This window comes from Typha latifolia, chromosome 14 (genome assembly GCF_019914945.1).
Source record: "Typha latifolia isolate L0001 chromosome 14, TyphaL0001v2, whole genome shotgun sequence".
NCBI classification, from domain to species: Eukaryota; Viridiplantae; Streptophyta; class Magnoliopsida; order Poales; family Typhaceae; genus Typha; species Typha latifolia.
The window spans coordinates 5,758,444-5,776,957 of record NC_133099.1 but is presented as its reverse complement, the minus strand read 5'-3'; the positions used below and the strand labels follow the sequence as shown (position 1 = coordinate 5,776,957).

The 18,514-nt window shown below is 37.1% G+C and overlaps 1 protein-coding gene across 1 annotated transcript; it reads left to right on the top strand.

The window, feature by feature from the left end:
• The first annotated feature begins 3,110 nt into the window (after window positions 1–3,110).
• Window positions 3,111–17,740, top strand: LOC140801476 (auxin response factor 11). The gene is made up of 14 exons (XM_073156631.1): window positions 3,111–4,309; window positions 4,422–4,534; window positions 5,248–5,346; window positions 5,437–5,493; window positions 9,083–9,235; window positions 9,321–9,405; window positions 9,600–9,690; window positions 10,547–10,711; window positions 10,783–10,902; window positions 12,273–12,348; window positions 12,449–12,584; window positions 14,257–15,851; window positions 15,953–16,143; window positions 17,334–17,740. The coding sequence occupies exons 1-14, from the start codon at window positions 4,219–4,221 to the stop codon at window positions 17,443–17,445; spliced, it is 3,084 nt and encodes a 1,027-aa protein (XP_073012732.1). The 5' UTR covers window positions 3,111–4,218; the 3' UTR covers window positions 17,446–17,740.
• Window positions 17,741–18,514: the final 774 nt, after the last annotated feature.

The following is an 18,514-nucleotide window of genomic DNA, read 5'->3' as shown; positions in this document are numbered from 1 at the left end:
TCCGTTGGTGTTTTCTTCTTTTTTTTCCTTTACTTTTTAAACTTATATTTGTCAATAACATATTTCAAGGAATACATATTTTAAAGTTATATTTGTCATACTTCCTAATAATTGTTCGAAGGATGTTATTATGGTAGGGTTTAATCGAGCCTAATCTAAAGTATTAAGCTTGAACGCTCGACTCTTTAACCCTATTTCAAATCAAGCCCAATTCAACGTTGGCTTGAGTTAAGCTCAAATCCAGCTTAAGCTTAATCAAACTTGGATTGAATTTTAAATAGTCTACGCTTTGTAAAATCAAATCAATATATGACTAACTTAAATTTTATTTATTATTTATTATTAATAAATATAAATTAAGTCTTATCAAGTCGAGCTTAATCGAGCTGGTGTGCTTAAGCTCCGTTTGAGTTTAATTTTAAACTCTAATTCAATTGATCAAGCTTGCCTTGTTTTAATTGAGCAAAGGCTAAGCTATCTAACAAAATAAAATTAAAATATTAGAGAAAGAAAAATTAGTGATAAAAAGATACTACAAAATAAAGGAGAGAAAAGAAGAAAGACTTTCTTCTAAAAATCTAATTGTCCCAATACCTATTTAATTTTTCTAAATATCTAATTTTTAATCGTGTAAGCTAATTTTATATAAATTATTCCGAGCAATACTGCCAACGCAGTAATTATGTATATCTAGCAATCTCTATTGTATTGCGTGGGCTCTAATTCTAAATCTGTGAGTTTCCTGCCAAAGTGGTATGGATTAACCGGCATTGAATCCTTGCCGCGAGGACGATGAGCAGTGTGGTAAGAGTAGTTCGGCCTCAATTCCTGCATCTCAGACAGAGGATGACGTTTATATAGCATATGCTTGTATGTGGCAGGGGGTTAGGAGATGATCTCTTCTTGCGCAGAGCTGATGACCAACAGAGATATCAGGTTGCAGCACTGTCTTTGACTCTCTCTCTCTCTCTCTCTCTCTCTCTCTCTCTCTCATATAAATATAAATATAATATATATATGTATAGGTAGATGTGTATATATGACAAGATAAAGAAACGTCTATCTGCACATCATTAAATAGAGTTAGAGAGCTTCAATGTTGACGGATGCTGCCATGTACAACAATGCTTGCTGATCTATGTCTCCCATCCAACTTCTGCTGTCTTAGATTGGTGGAAAGAGTTGAAAATTCTAGTGGTTTTGGATGAAGTAAGCAACCGGTAGTGTTTGACATGTAGCACTGCTGAAGGTGGCACTCTGACCACCACCTCTCTGAAATATAAATGGATTTCATATGTTTGGATTTTCTTTAATTTTTTTACCTCTTATTTATATTTATATATATTAAAGAAAAGAGTTAAAACTCATCACAATCCCATCTCTGTAATCTCAACGGTCTAATAGGAATGCTAAAAATTTCAAAGATATTATCGGTTCAATAGTCAATTATTATTTTTTAAATACATTATCTAAATAATTTATCAAGTAAAAGGCATATATATCATATTAATGTATATATATATATATGAATAAGGGTATTGTTGTCTTTTTATAATTAACTTGATGAAAGTTTAATTAAAATTTATCTCTTTAATTATTTTTTTTATTATTTACATATATCTTTCATTAGTTTAATATTGATTTAAATTAAATTTAATAAATTTTAGTATGTAACTTTACAAATTTTGAAATTATTAGCAAGAGTGATCATAACGTTAGTAATAGAGGCCATATGCGTCGCCGAACAATTGCTTCGAATCAAACGCCACCAAGACCTGCTCCAAGCCGTTGCGTTGTCAAGCTGTTCTTCCAAGCTAACCGCACTGCCGAGCCATCAACCGAATCGAGTCAAGCCACCAACTACCAACCACCAAACAATTTCTTCACAATATTGTTTGGAGTTGGAGTTGAACTCATGACCTCCTTGCCTCCTTGGTCATGAGTAAGATACCTACCAACTTTACTAGAGTTGGTTGGTACGTTAGTAACATAGTCGATAATCTAAGAAACTTGATTTTTTGCCTCTAAAAGTAATTGGCCAAGAGGAGTGAAGGAGAAGGAGATTATATCCAAATATTTTGACTTCTTTCTTCTTTTAAGTAGATAGAAGCATTTTTGACAGCAACCATCTCAACTATCACCGTCGACTTGTACATCTCGCATCTTGTCCCTTTTGAAGGGAAGGAGTAATTAATTATGATTATATTATTTAAAATAATAAAATTGCTATTGAAATTATTGAGCTCTTTTAAGAAAGCCATTTTATTAGTTAAATCTTACTAAACACAGATAAAATTGAACTTAAATATGAATATACTGTTTTACATTTAAATTTTGTTCTTTAATATAATTTCACCAAATTTTTTAAAATAGCATAGTTTTACTGAATTTATAAAAATCACTAAACTCATTAACATCATTTACATGTTATATATAACTAAAACAGCTTGAAATCTATCTAATGTAGTCAAATATCATAGTAAGAAAAGTCTAATTATCCATTAGAGATGCATATTCAACACTAAAAAAATTCAAGAAAGAGGAATATTTTAGTTATATGTTGTATTTGTTAATTTTAACAATCATCCATCAGTATGGCTAACAGAGTTCAATTAAACAATTATTATATGTTTAAATTATAGTGATAATTATGATATTTGAACAAGAGTTTTGTGCTGCTCGCAAAAAAATGGTTTCTATTTTGTAGGATCACCCACTTTTAATTTACTTTGCGGGATAACTAATTCTAATTATATATCACGCCTGTTACTAAAATGGTTTCTACTTTTAGAAGAGGCAAAGTGACATAGGGTTTTAACTGAAAAAATAGCACTATAGTTTATAATTTACTTTATTGGTTATTTATGGATTATGAAGATAGTACAAAAGATTTGAGTAATTATTCAGAGTGAGAAAAAAAATTAGGCGACGCTGAAAAAAATAAAATCATAACCAGTTTTAGTTTTTGGTGCAAATTATCCGACGTTTTTAGTAATTATTATGTTGCAAAAGCTTTAATTTTTTTGGCATAAAATCGCTAATTTTTCTTTCGTTCTTGGTGTTCCCAACTCGGCAAATGGGTTCCGTCGTTCCGATGACCATCGTCTCAGAGAATAATAAATCTCGAGTCCATCAGCCGCATATAAAAGAGAGCTCGAATAACGTCATGGAGGGAATGAGTTTTCTCTCTTTTCCGCTTTTTCGAGCTCTCCCCTCGTCTCTCTCTCTCTCTCTCTCTCTCTCTCTCTCTCTGCTGCTGCTGCTCTGCCATAGTCCTGCTTTTCGTGTGATGCTCATCTTTCCCTGCTCTAAAGCTGCCACCTTCCCAGAAGCAAAATGGTGAGAGAGTAGTGGGAGGATTCCATGAAGCAAACCCAACAATAGAGAGAGAGAGAGAGAGAGAGAGAGAGAGAGAGAGAGAGAGGGAGGAGTTAAAAGCTCTTTGGGTAATGGGTATTTCTTAATTTTTCCAGTTGGTAACGGGAAAAAGCGGAAAAGAGCATTGAGTCGGAATCATGGCGTCTTCCATTGAAAGGTCGGCATCTTTAAGGGAGGAGAGAGGCAAAAAGAGGAGCAAAAGGGGAGCCCAGAATTAGACCACTCATATCATGACGTTCTTTTCCCCTCTCCTTCGCGTGCTTCGGGTGCCAAAATTTGCGCCTTTATCCAGTAGCTGGTCCTCCCAGGCCCACTTCGATCGCCGCAGCTTTTGCTTCCGAGTTGGGTTGGCTTTGCTGCTTACAAAGGGGTCTCTCTGAAGCCGGTGCAGGTCTTTGTTGGTGGTTGTGATCCGTTTTGTCTTCTGCGGGAGCATCAACAGTGTCTCCTCTGTTGACTGTCACGTAGTGTAGTCTAATAGAAAGAGAGAGAGAGGCAGAGGTAAAAATGGAATTTTCCCAGCACCTGATGATTCTGGAAGTGTTTTGACATGTGGGTTCTTGAGGAACATTAAAATTTCGCTAGTATTTGGATTCTATGTTGTTGTTTTTCATGGCGACCCACTCTCCTATGGGAAAGACGAGGTTTTTCTGCTAATGGGTGGGCTTCTGATGCTACTCAATGGTTCTAGTTTTGCTTCTGAGGGGACTTTCCATGGATTTCCTCTGAGTTGTGGTGTTTGTTCTGCTACCTAAGTGTGGCGTGAGCTATTTCTCTATAGACGAGGTAAAGATGAGTTCATATGTGGAGATGAGTTGTTAGCTAACTTGCTTGACGAAGATGTCTTCTACTAAAGACCAGGGGAAAACTGTCGGTTTAAGTAATGCAGCAGCACTTCTAGATGAAATGAAGTTCTTGGCAGAACAACAGGGTAAGACAAGTTATAGTCTTTCCTGTCGAATAGGCTCCTATAATTTAATGTCCTTCCTTATTTGTCAACTTTAATTTAGGATACTTAGATCTCTCTACAACTGTTTGTTTAGGCTCAAAGAAGGTAATAAATTCTGAGCTTTGGCATGCCTGTGCCGGGCCTCTTGTATCCCTGCCTCAGCCTGGCAGCCTTGTATACTATTTCCCACAGGGGCACAGTGAACAGGTTCGAATTATCTTAACCTTATTTCGATTTGCATTTTGGGAACTCTCTAGTGTATGGGGCATCTTAGCTAGCAAATAACATGGATAGCAGCGCTTTTGTTAGAAAATAACATGGATCAAGCTTAAGTGTGTAGCATCTTGGCTTATGCTTATGTTGAATCATTCTTAGATATGCGGTTGAATTCACTGCATAAACTTCATTCTCATTACTTGCTAACTATTTGCAACACTTTCTACTTATTCATGAGTGATCATTTGCACTAGTTGTCTCGTATGTAGGTTTGATCACTGAGTGTGATGAAGCATTCACATTTCTGTTTGTTTCTTCAGCATGGTGTTAATCATGTATAAAAACCAACTACATTCAGGCAGTACTTTGTAGTTGTATTTCAATGCTCAATGCTGTTTCTCTCTAACTAATTTTGGAAGTGTTGGAGGATCTTGTCACATATGACCATGTGTTTACCCATGGATGTAGAGATCCATATAATACACTTATCAAATTTTTAAAGAAAAAGTGAGCGAGGCCCCGTTATGTTTATTAAATGTAAGCGACTGTACGAGAGGAAGGGAATAACCTTAACTATTATTCAGTCCTTCAGTTTTTTTAGTATCTAGATTAACAAAAACAAAGTCCTAATTTTTCTAATCTAATGCCTGTATCTTCTTGATGCTTCCCTTTGATTGACAATAGTATCTCTTCTTTTTCAACAGGTGACAGCTACAACTAGAAAAACAGCAAATTCTCACATTCCTAACTATCCAAATCTCCCATCTCAGATGATGTGCCAGGTCCACAATGTCACATTGCATGTAAGTGAACTTTTGGTAGTAATATTTGTAGATTTAAGTGTTCTTTGTAGAGTATTTCTAATACTTGTTCTTTGCTTTATTACTACCCAGGCTGACAAGGATACAGATGAGATTTATGCACAGATGACCCTTCAGCCTGTGAACTCTGTAAGCAAATGATATTAAAAAATTGGACCTTTTATTTTCTGCATGCTGTCATTACTGTATAACACTTTTGTGGCGCATCATACACAGCTAAGGTCTATAATATTCTCTCATGTCATTCATCTTTATTAAGCAATATCCTTTGTTTCCAGGTAATTAAGTTTCAGAAAACTAGGCATAATTTTCTTGTATGCATGAATTTCTGTTTTCTGTAACTGGCTTTTTAGCCAAGAATTTTGGAGGTCCTTCCTGTTCTCTGTTCAATAAACTATCCTGTCAGGTTTTTAAATAGTATGTCATTGAGTGCTTTGGAATGGATCCTTTACTCTAGGAATACATAAATTAGAAATTCCCCTAATTATGCTACATGTAGTGGGATATTAATAATCCATTTTTTCTATGTAACTCTTCATGGTTTACGCCCCATATAGCACCAAGGGAGGTCTGGAGGGAGGTGTAGAGGGAATGTGAGAGAGAAAGAAAAGAAAAAAGAAAAAAGAAAAAAGAAAAAAGAAAAAAGAAAAAAGAAAAAAGAAAAAAGAAAAAAGAAAAAAGAAAATGGAAAAGTTTTTGATTGGACACTATAAAAGATAAGTGAACTGAAATACCGTATCCAGTTGGAAGTTGTGTAAAGATGTTCTCTCAAATGATTGTAGTTGTGGGTTTAAATTGATATTTGAGACAATTAAGAATTGATTATATGCTCAGAAGTTGGAAGAGTTGATTCAAGTTGAATGCTAAATTCCTGAGGTAACTATTCGTTCTTTCTTTTCGACTATTTTTTGTGTTTTTTTTCCTTTTCTCCTCTCTCCATTGACCTCTCTTTCTCTCAATGTTTCTCTCTCTCTCCCTCTCTACTGTAGCAACAAAGAGTGAGCTAGAGGAGAGTGAGCGCTAGCAAGTGCGCGTGAGAGAGCGAGCACTTGTGTTCTCTCTCCCTCTCTACTGTAGCAACAAAGAGTGAGCTAGAGGAGAGTGAGCGCTAGCAAGTGCGCGTGAGAGAGCGAGCACTTGTGTGCGCATGCACTAGAGAGAGAGAGAGAAAAGAGGGAGACATGTTAGATGGGGAGGAGAGTGGGAGAGAGAGGAAGAGAGAGAGTGAGTGGGAAAGATGGAGAGAGTTATTTTTTTCTTTATTTCTAGATATTACATTGAAGTAATCTATATTTATCTATTATTAATTTCTAAATTTTAGGATTTTTTCTGTATCTTAAAATAATTATTAGAACTTTTGCAATTAAAAAAATAGTTCGATACCGAAATTTGATACTAACAGCTGAAATGACCGATACGGTCGATATGTATCATTTTTTCGAGTGGCCAATCCTAATTCTGATCCCAATATTTTGAATCTTGCTTTTTAACATATTTATTTCTGAAAACATTTCCTTTTGCAGCTTTTTAAGCTATCTTAACTTCTAGGCATTATCTAGAGTAGGCATTGGGAGGTCCCTTTCTTTTCTTTGATGATCCTGATGGAAATCCACAATTTAGAGAGTATATTTGTAGCTTGATGAACTTTGTTTGATTATCGACTGATCTAGAAGCTCAAGCTGTTAGTAGCAGACCAACAATATAGATCATGCCTTTCTCATATGTGGTCCCCTACACATCTAAGTAGATAGATGATAGATAATAAGATGCATATCTTCTCCTCTTCACACCTAGATGTGATCATCAGGCGGGCCGGGTTGGCCGGGCCAATCGGGCTGGCCATTGGGTTCGCTAGCCTGCTCGCAAGTGGGTCGGGCTAGAATAGTCAAACTCGTTGCCGCTCGTTGGCCCATGAGAGATCGGGTTAGTTTGGTCAGGCTTCGCCTCAGTATGGGCCATACTTAGCCCGGATATATAAAATAGTCCTCTCTATTCTGTTTCCCTCTTAATCTCTTATTCCCTCCCTTTATTCTTACTGTGTTTATCCCAACTTCTTCCTCTCTCATGGACTTCCTTAGTGACGACATGGTAGCCTTAGGATCTGATGAGACAGACCTCGAGGACGCCGTCCCCGATGACTCTCGCTTGAAGAGCTCCCCCTCCTCTTAAGAACCCACCTTCCCGGTGGCACTGCCAAGCTTCTGGCCTACTCCTTTGATGGCGTCGAAAAATTCTTCTCTAGGGATTATGATTTAACCGAAGGAAATGGAAAGTCCTTCACTTGGTACCACGTCAAGCTTCCCAAGGGGTGCTAAAAGCTTGGCCTAAACGCCCAATTCCTAATTGAATCCCTTTGCCCTTTATTGAAGCTCCAAGAAATCTTAGCCCTTGCGAGCAACGGGCCCTACCGCGGTCACGTGGATGGGTCATTGGTGTTCTAGGTCAACTCTCCTGGCCTGGTGGTGTGCCCCTTACAGGTTAAGGAAATCGGCATGGCAGATGAGACATCGCCATCCGAGGGACCAGTATGTACGATCGCAGATGCCTCTCCTCGTTCCACAGCCATGCAAACACCACTATGATCCCCTTCACCTCCCTCCTCCCTAAATGGCTAAACCCTCCATCCTCCCCTAATAGAACTGCCCTCTATCACCTCCCTCCCTAAACGGAAGCCCTTCTCTGTGCTCCCCTAGTAGAACCACCCTCAATGTAGGGCCTCCTTCACCTCCCTCCTCCTTAAGCTAGTTGAAGGAGGAGCAAAAAAAAAAAATGATGAACGAAGATGGTGAACGGGCAGGCCGAATGGGCGGGCTTCTGGGCCGGGCCGGGCGGGCAAAGGGCTGGCTCGTGCCGCCTATTGGTAGTTCGGGCTCGGACACGGGCGGCCTGGACCATTTGATCCGGTCTATTTTCACCGCACCAAATAGCAAATCTACCAAATAAAAGTGGGTTGACGAGGTTTGAAGTTGAACCCGACCTTTGGATGTATATCATGCCTTAGCAAAATTGTATGTTTTGGTTGCCATATGAATTCCATGTAGTTTCCAAAGTAAGTGGTATAACTCGGTGTATGTTGACTATGTTCTACATGATTGATACCGATACCAAATGTTAGATCTCCGTCAATGGTCATCTTCCATATCAAAATATTTGGAACTTCCAAATTCATATTATGGCTGCAAATCAGTATCGCATTATTCGTGGCTTCATTTAACATGAGAAAAGGTATTATATTATTAGCTGAATTTAATCATTGCATTTCTAATTATTAAGTTGAAAATGTATCTCCCGTTAGAAGATAAATGTTGCATTCATTTGTGAGAAAAAGTTGGACCTGATACTCAAAATAGCTACTAATATCTCTTTAATATTTGATAACTCTACAACGTAATTTTTTTAATATTTTAAATGCCTTCAGTTCTTTGTTGATTCGTTGTATGCTGAAATTTTTTATTTGGATACTTAGCAGCAACTCTCGGTTTCCAATTATGTGAACAGGTTTAACCCATTTTGATTGATCCTGAAACTGCATTTTAAAATGATCTAATGACTAAACGAATGGACTCAACATACTATCTCATCAATTGATCAACTTTCATTTTCTGAAGTATAAGTAATTGATTTTAATTAGTATTACCTTGAGTGTTCTTTTTTAATAACAGGCATCCAGGACTGTTACTTCTGCTTACAGCTTTTTTCTATCCTTTTCCATTTTCAGGAAAGTGATGTCTTTCCTATTCCAGATCTTGGCCATACCAAAAGTAAGCATCCAACTGAGTTCTTCTGCAAGAATCTAACTGCAAGTGATACAAGTACACATGGTGGCTTCTCAGTGCCTCGGAGGGCTGCAGAAAAGTTGTTTCCCCAATTGGTAAGGGGTTATGTCAGTAGAAGTTAATACCTTTATCAGCTCATTGGGTGCATACTGTTTAACAAATGTTTTCTTTTAATTCTAGGATTATTCAATGCAACCTCCAAGTCAGGAGCTCATTGTCCGAGATATGCATGAAAACTTGTGGACATTTCGTCACATTTATCGAGGTAGGAGGATGCATCATACTTAAGTTTTCTCATATGCACTTCACCATTCTAAGAGCCAAACTGTTTACTTTTTTCTAACTTATGTCATATACCTATTTGCTTACTAGAGAGTTTGTGCTTTCTGCCACACTTTTAGCTGTACTTGCCTATTGAATGCCTTGTTGTAAGAAAGACTATTTTTCTGTTCTTTGCAGGCCAGCCAAAGCGACACCTTTTGACAACTGGATGGAGCCTTTTTGTTGGTGCAAAGCGGCTTAAAGCTGGGGATTCTGTCTTATTTATCAGGTGCACCTATATCTGTGATGTAATATCAAATTAGGACTAATAGGGTTCATTTAGATCTGACAGCATAGAGAGCTTCTCTGTATACTTGCAGTTACTGGTACAGTCCAACCAATTTGTGAAGTACTTTTTCTTTAGTACTTAACTAATAATGTGTGATTTACTATTCTGAACCTTGAATTTTAGTTTAATGGAAAGCACTCTTCTGATATATTTTGTCCTTTATAGCATTTTTACTGAAATTATGTTCTTGTATAGTTCTAGTACGTGATTAGACATGACTAGGATATAGGGTATTATAGTGTGAATGACAGACATTTCGAATGATGAGCTCAAATTGGCGGGAGCGTCATGCACTCGGACACCCTATAGCAAGCATCATTCAAACATTCTTTTAAGTACTACTTTATTTACTGAAACTTGGGATAAAACATGGAAGACGCATGAAAAGTTTACGATATGGTGACTTATTGTTCCAGACAATATAGTTAATCATTAACAACAGTGAATACTTTGTAAATGTAATATATTGCCAGTAACATATTAGGAGAGAATGCACTGCGGAAGCTATTGCAGAAGTCGTCTCACTAACTACTTACAACCTTGTCTGTGAATGAATTTCTTTGGTTGTCATGGTAGATGGTACTTAGATTTGAGGTGTAATAACATTTGCAGTTCAGTTTAAATAAAGAAAATGCCAGGTTGTTTTGTTCATTGATCTCAATGAAACCTTTCCTCTAAGTACTTGCTAACTTCACCAACTTTCAAGCAGAAGCCAAGAACTCTATTTGCAGATATTATGGTATTTTGCGGCACTTTTACAACATTGATGACCACTATTGTCTAATTGTCTATACAGGGATGAAAACTCTCAGCTACTCTTGGGGGTGAGAAGGGCAAATCGTCAGCAGACTTCATTGCCATCATCTGTTCTATCAACTGATAGCATGCACATTGGTGTCCGTGCTGCAGCAGCTCATGCTGCAGCTAGCCGGAGCCCATTTACTGTTTACTATAATCCAAGGTATATTAATTTCTTATTTACTGTTAGTTAAGCTTCATTGATGATTTATATTTCATCCCTTATCTGTGTAGGGCATGCCCTTCAGAGTTTGTAATACCTTTAGGAAAGTACCATAAAGCTGCATATACACAAGTATCAATCGGGATGAGATTTGGGATGATGTTTGAGACAGAGGAGTCAAACAAGCGCAGGTTCTTCTTCTACTACTACCAGCTGCACAATAATTTATTTATTGATAATAGTTATTTATGTTTGTTTAAACTTGTTACAACTTTTGTCTCAATTTCTTCTAAATTGACTTTATGATATTACTAGATTAGATTTCTGATGCATTAAATTTTATTATCAACAGACTGCAAGTTTCCCCACTGGGGAACAAAAATATTCTCTCTGATGCTGCTTTTATATATTTCTTCACAGTTTGATTTGCACAACAATTTCCTTGCTATATATATGATCCTTTTTGCCTGTATTGCCTGTATTGTTTAAGGTCTCTTGTTCAACATGTGCTTACTACCATTATCTGTATAGCCGTGCTTATATCCATGTAGATTGAAAGATAGAAATTTTAAACAATAAACCACTCATCTGGGGGTTCATTAATCAAGAGATAATCTAGTTTTTTTTCCCACTTCACACCCACATATACCTTACTAACCCAGCAGTTATGCTGGATTTGAAACATACAAATGACTAGAAATAACTGAAACACATTAAATTCAAATTTTACACACTAAATACAAAAAACTCAATATGCAACTGACAACACTATAAGCACTGGAACGACAATAATCATATATTCTATCTTCTAGATTATAGCATCACCACAGGTTAGGCTTTGCCTTGAATTTTTCGATTCGAGTTAGGTTGGTTAACGAGTTGTGGATCAAAGTTAGCCTCTTCATTTTCTGATTTAGATAAACTGGATTTTTTTGGGTACTGTGGGTCACCTGTGCACTATCAAGGGCCCAAGATGGACTTAAACTGATCCAATCCTTATCACACCAGCTTTCTTGTCATGACTTCATAACTAGAACCCAACCTATTAGCCAACCGAACGTTGTCAAATCAATGATGGCCGTGTCACAAGCACGGACTGTGTTGACTACCGGCCGTGCCGTAAGAGAGGGAGAGAAAAAGGTAAGGGACTACTCACTTTCGCTGTCACCCGAGCTCGCACCCCCATCAGGTGCCCTAGCACGAGAGAGAGAGAGAGACTTCAATTTCTTTGATGATCTTCTTGGATCTCTGGAGGGGAAAAAAATAAAATAAATTTAACTTTACAGATTAACTGTCCTTGTAGAGTTCACAAAAGGTCTTCACTTGTATGGTGCTATGGCCACTGCACCAATTTCTTGAGGGTACATGTTAGGTTGACAGGTAATAGTAGAATATTCTCTATCCTTTTGATTCTTCTTATCTTTGAATTGTGTTATGGCTGATTTATATTGTTAGGAATAAGCTTGGGTGACGCAAATGATCATGATTTTTCTATTTGTAAAGTTCATTGTCTGGCATTTCTTTTGGAGTATTGTATAACTTTGTTTAGTGTGTTTTACAGATACATGGGCACAATTGTGGGGATTAGTGACTATGATCCCTTAAGATGGCCAAATTCAAAGTGGCGTAATTTACAAGTAAGCGTAGAATAATAACCTCATCCTCCAACCTCATCCTCCATTAATAACTAGAAAGGTAATTGTGCTACTCAATTTATGTACTCGATCTCATAATTAGGTAGAATGGGATGAACCTGGTTATGGAGAAAGACCAGAAAGGGTGAGCCTGTGGGAGATTGAAACTCCAGAAAGTATTTTTGTTTTTCCTACTCAATCTTCGAGCTCAAAGCGGCAATGCCTCCCAGGATATGAGGGTACTTTTTCCCTTACTATTTTATCTTTCGGTTAGTTTGATGTTTCATTAGACATGCATCATTTTCTGTTAATATTTACTTAGTAAACTATATAATTTGTTGAACTACCAAAATACAAGACAGATTGTAATTGTAGATTATCTTATCAACTGCTGATGTGTTAATTGTAGATTCTCAGTCTTGCCAAATGCTGATGTGTTATTTGGAGATTCTCATGTTTGGGGTTTGAAATCTTCATGTACTAGTTTGAATTGAAGGAAGTTTGAATAGCCACACAAAAGCTCTAGATATCTTATCTTATATGCCTAAGATTACAAGGACAGCTAGCATTTGGATCCACTAGCAATAATCATTTTGAAACCAAATTACTACTAATTGATATATACTACAGTCCTAATCTTTCATGGAATTCTTATTAGACTCTGTGGCTCATGTATTCTTGTATTCTGATTAAACTAGTTGATTCCAAATTTAAACACTATTGACTTCATTGATTAATTCCAAGCGTCATTCAGCTGAATTATACAAATGGATACATCGGATGCCTTCTTAAATGACAATACTGCAATGGAGGTATGAAACTGTTAACTGTTATCAGACGTTGCTACTAATAAATACACAGGTTTTAGTTTATGTGGCCATGCAATGCAACTTAGTTTGGTAGGCAATGTTACTTTGACTATGCAATATAACCTGAGAAGAAATGATAAACATGAGTTTGCTGATCAGATGTATTGTTGTTCAATAGGTCGTAGCCTTTGTTTATAAGAATTAGTAAATATATATTGTAAACTGTGATTACCAGATTCTATCATTGAACCACGAATCTAAGGTCAGACCAAGTCAGAGATGATCTAGAGAATGATGAAAATTGATGGCTGTGTTGCTCAATCTGCACTAGCCAGTACAACTAATTAATGCACTTGAACAACCAACCTCATTGGGATTATCTTTAAATTTATAGGGTTTTTGCATCTGGATCAGGTCGGCAGATGTAACTGACCCGATCTACTTATCATCTTCTTCCTCTGATCTCTATGCGATGGCTAACCCTAGCTGTCACATTTATCCTTCTCTTTCTCCTCCTCTCTACCATCCTCTCTCTACCTTCGCCACCTCCAAAACCTCTTCTTCCTCTCCTCCCTTCTGCAACCTCTTTCTCCTCTTCTGTCCTTAGTTGCCTCCTATGCGTCTCTCCTCCCTCCTCACAACATTACAAGTGTGCCAGGCGGCACTAAGCCCCATCGCTCGGCACGTCTCGTGATGGAAGGCCACCACCCAACCCCTGCCAATGACACATAAATCCTTAGTTGATATTATCTAAGTTTATCATTCATTATGTGTTGAAACAAATTACATTCGATATCTGGGAGGATAGGAATATTCACCTGCTTGGTAGCATAGGTATTGCCGTCTTACGATGGACGACCTATATCAATAGTTATAATATATTTATTTTATTAGGTCTTACTCTATATTTTCTTGTTATTTTACTGTAGTAAGTTCATTGCTTCATCAGTTTGTGATTTCCCAATTAAGTACACAACTTCACATGTTTAAGCTTTAAAGCAATTTACTGCCTTACTCTTGTATGGCCATAACAAACATCAAGTAAAATCTTCTTAATAGCATTGGTTTGTGAGACCACAACTTGACTAAATTCATGGTGCAGTGCCAGGTGTCGAAATCGGATTTGCAAATATTAAATCATCAAACATTCAAGAAAATGGGAACAGTGAATTTCATCGCTTTAGCCCTGGTGTTGGGTCAGAACTAGTTATGAGGTTTCTAAATCAGCCTCGTAATTCTAACTCCTGTGGTCAGCTTGGCTATCCTCAATCAGTATATGCTAATATTTTCCAAAACATTAAGAGTACTTATATCCCTAGGTCTTACCCTACTCTGCCATCATTTGGTACAACTATACACCCAGTAGAACAGGCAGGTGTGCTTATGAAAGCAGTGATGCAGCAGAAACATCAACAAGATCTGGTGCAGCAGCAGATGCTACCTCAGCAAGATGCTCAATTAGAAAATTGGGATCCACAGCGTTGCCTAGCGACCCAGGGTGTTGATTTAGTTTGTTCATCAGGGATGCATGCAAAAAAACTGGAGCCATATAGCGAAGTATCTCATCCAAATCAAACTTGTCTATATGAAATTGATGAGCACAGAGCCACCCTTTCAGGAAGCAAAAGTGCATTATCAAATAAAAGAGCTTGTGAGAAGTTGGAATTAGCTCCTATTTCCTTGGAAAATCAGGATGAACAGTATCATGATATAAAGACAGTACCATCTGATCAGTCTCCAACAGAAGATTTAGGACATAAAGATGGTGAATATTCATCTGTCTCACTTAACCATGTGAACCTTCTTACTCAAATTATTGAAACCCGAGAGATGCAACATAAGGGGAATAATGATCCCCAGCTTATTGAGCAGCACTTTGAGCCGATTCGTATGCTATCACCAAAGCTAGAGTCAACTCAGTCACCAGATATTTGTAGCTCTATCAACTCACTGCCAAATCAGGGGTGCTTTTCTCAGTTCCTGGATAATTTTGACTGGATGCTCCAGCCTTCATATTATCAATCTTCTAATAGCATACCCCAGTTTGTAACTGATGGTAGGCCAGATGCCCTATTTCTCTCCGCATCAGAGAATGCTAGCAGTTCCTCTGCAGATTTATCTTCCATTGTACATCCGCAAACTTATCCTATAGAGAATTTTCAGTCTTCCTCTCATTCAATTTCACAAGCTCCACAGTGTCTCCCTAATTCTGCTCAGGAATTCTTTGGTAGCCCAGATCTAAATCCACTAAGCTTCCTATCATCTGAGGTGCCAAATTTAGAAGTTCAGCAAGAAGAGGCTGTCTTGCAAAGCTTTCCTATATCATGTGAAAGAAAGGTCTTATCTGAGGAAAGCGACAACAATAGCGAGAATTTCAGTGATCTCCACTTTGAGGGTAACAATGGAAGCACATTAGTTGGTCCATTCGTTCCTCCTACAATTATGGAGGGCTTTGATACTGCAGGAATTTCCAAGTTTCATGTTCCTTCACAAAGTACTATTGGCAGCTTCTTTTCACAGGACTTGCAGTCTCAGGTTACCTCAACAAGCTTCGCAGACTCTCAAGTCTTCTCTCTGCAAGAGATTCCTGACGGCTCTAGGGGTACATCATCCGGCAGTATGGATGTGACTGAATATAGTTTAAGCAGAGGTCCTAGGAAACAAGTGTGCCAACATCCTTTGCGGACATACACCAAGGTGTGCTCCTATTTTCATATTAGTGCAACTTTGTTCTGAACTACCAACAGTAGATCAGTTCTGAAACTTTTACTGTACCTGACTTTGTCTATGGTAAATAGGTTCAAAAGCTAGGATCCGTTGGAAGATCTGTAGATGTTACACGCTACAGAGACTATCAGGAACTGAAATCTGGGATTGCTTGCATGTTTGGACTAGAGGGGAAGCTGGATGATCCTAGCAGTTCAGAATGGAAACTTGTTTATGTGGATTATGAAAATGATGTTCTTCTTGTTGGAGATGATCCATGGGAGTAAGTCCCACCTTTTCTTCCCTTTGTCTTGCATAGACATGCATACATTAGCATCATATCTAGTTTAGTCATGTGGTGCATCCTTGCTTCTTTGCATCCTCAAATCATTTGCATGATTACTTGCTGCTAGAAATTAGACTTGGATTTTGAATATTTTAATCATCTTACAGTTTCTCTGTATAAATTTCTGATATTCTTTTAATTTTTCTTTCCCCAATAATCTGTGTTGCATAGATGTAAACCACTAGGTTGTGTGCTAGAAACTCACAAAGCGATACAGTTGAGAAAGGGACCCCTTAGTTTACTTCTTTAAAGTTCATAACACTCATCAGCGTAAAGGTATATTTGGCACCGAAAAAAGAAAAACAAATAAGCAAATTGTTAGAAATAGAGACAGGAAGAGTGAGAAGAAAAAAGATGGTGTGACACAGTTTACCCTTTATTCAATCACAACTGCTCATATTTGAACCTATTATTAAGTATATCATAAAACATATTTTCATGAAGCAAAATGTATTATGATTTAGTATGACATAGTAATTGTTTTGATTGGTTCAATCTGAATCCTGCCATTCCAGCAAGAAGTTTAATTTCCTAACCTACACAGGCTATGGAGTGCGCATGGTATCATGCAGCTTTGGCTAATTATTTTGTTGAGTGAACTGGATCACAAATCTTATCGATTAATGCACTGAAAAGAGAATTAAATATTTTTTTTTCTATGAGAACCGTGATGAGTTATTGAATGCCAACTTTTATGGTGGTACTCTTAGGCTTTGTTTGGCTTGAAGCTAAGCTCCTAACTTGATCAGTTGATCTTATTTCTTAATTTTGATTTTTTGAAAAGTTTATTTAATTAGATATGAAAAGAATAAAAAGTATTTGGTTATTGAACAAGTTTAGGAGTCCCTGAACCAGTTCAGAGAGGGTTTCTAAACTCAATGCAAACAAGACTTTATAGAACAACTTTTAGCATTCAATTGCAATTCTTTATTAATCAAACTTGTAGATAATCTTATAGGCAAAATCTGTAGGCAAAATCTAGAGACCTAGGTGGATTGCATCGAACATCTTCTCCTTTTATATGATGGTGCTTCTAGTTCATGTGTTCATTTCATCTACCCAACTTTGCCCTGAATTACCAGCATCCTGAAGTTTCACTCACAAATGAATTATCTTTGTGCTTGTAGGGAGTTCATCAATTGTGTCAAATGCATTAGAATTTTATCACCTTCTGAAGTACAACATATGAGCCAAGAGGGAGTGCAGCTCATGGATAGTTTGGTTCAACCAGTTCAATAAGATCTCATCTACTGAAGCTTGGATCTCCATGCATCATGAAGAGAATCCAAGAAAGTTGGAGCACTGTGTAAAGCTGTCGATTTGCTGTGTAGAAAGTGAATCAGCATGTTTATAGGTCTCGCGGTTGAACTTTTCCATTCTTTGATCAATGTATTAATAGCAACAGCGTTTGTAGTCAAGAGGCACGTTTCAATATGTTAGGATTGTATCTTGTTATAATCTCGTTATCTTTTATATGATACTAATCCCATAGTTCGCAAGTAAATAGAGCATTTTGGTTGTTAATTTCTTCAAATTTGTAATGCATCTATGAGTCCCTTCTCACACGTATCAAAATGCTATGATAACACCCACGGCAGGACATATCAATCCTTGGTCCCTTTGGAGATGAAATTGTCACTTTGCACCAAAGGCGTTTTAATAACGTTTAGCTGAACAAGGTTATTTTGGTGATTGAGCTAGTGGCATTTTTCATAGATAATATGGAAGGTTAGGATATAGCAGTCTAGTACTTTATACGAAAGATAAAATGCTATCTTATCCAACAATTTATTTGAGAATAATACATACAAATTTTATTGATTCAATCGAAATATAATATCTCCATCCACTTTATCGTATTCCAAAGTACACTTTATTACTTATGTACAACCTTTGTTAACAAAGTAGATTATTAAAGTTAAGGTAAAAGTCTCTAAAAAGAAATTCAGAAGGTTTTATAAGTATTTATAACATGAGCCCCGAATCAAATCAAAATTTCTTGGTCCACCCTGTCCATTTGAAAAGTGAGCGTTCATATATATAAATATATATACATATCAAAGACTCTTTGAGGAGGAGTTTCAAGTGAGCTTTCATATATATATATATATATATATATATCTCGGGGTGTGAACTTGTTCTGATGCACTAGAGAAGATGTAACCGATACAGGAGTGCAGGCAAGCGTCTTCCAGTAAGTCTCAAGCTCCCTTTCTCTTCTTTTCTTTTTCATCCTAATTGAAAATTTTGGGGCATTGGAAGTTTAGTTTCTCTTAAGTAATCTTGAAGGCTCTATTTAGTTCTATAA

Bases quoted from the DNA above. Each gene is read 5' to 3' on its own strand.
- LOC140801476 (XM_073156631.1), top strand. From the start codon at position 4,219: ATGTCTTCTACTAAAGACCAGGGGAAAACTGTCGGTTTAAGTAATGCA. The intron at 5,494-9,082 runs GTAAGCAAATGA...TTCCATTTTCAG, and splicing joins CCCTTCAGCCTGTGAACTCT to GAAAGTGATGTCTTTCCTAT. The intron at 9,406-9,599 runs GTAGGAGGATGC...TGTTCTTTGCAG, and splicing joins ATTTCGTCACATTTATCGAG to GCCAGCCAAAGCGACACCTT.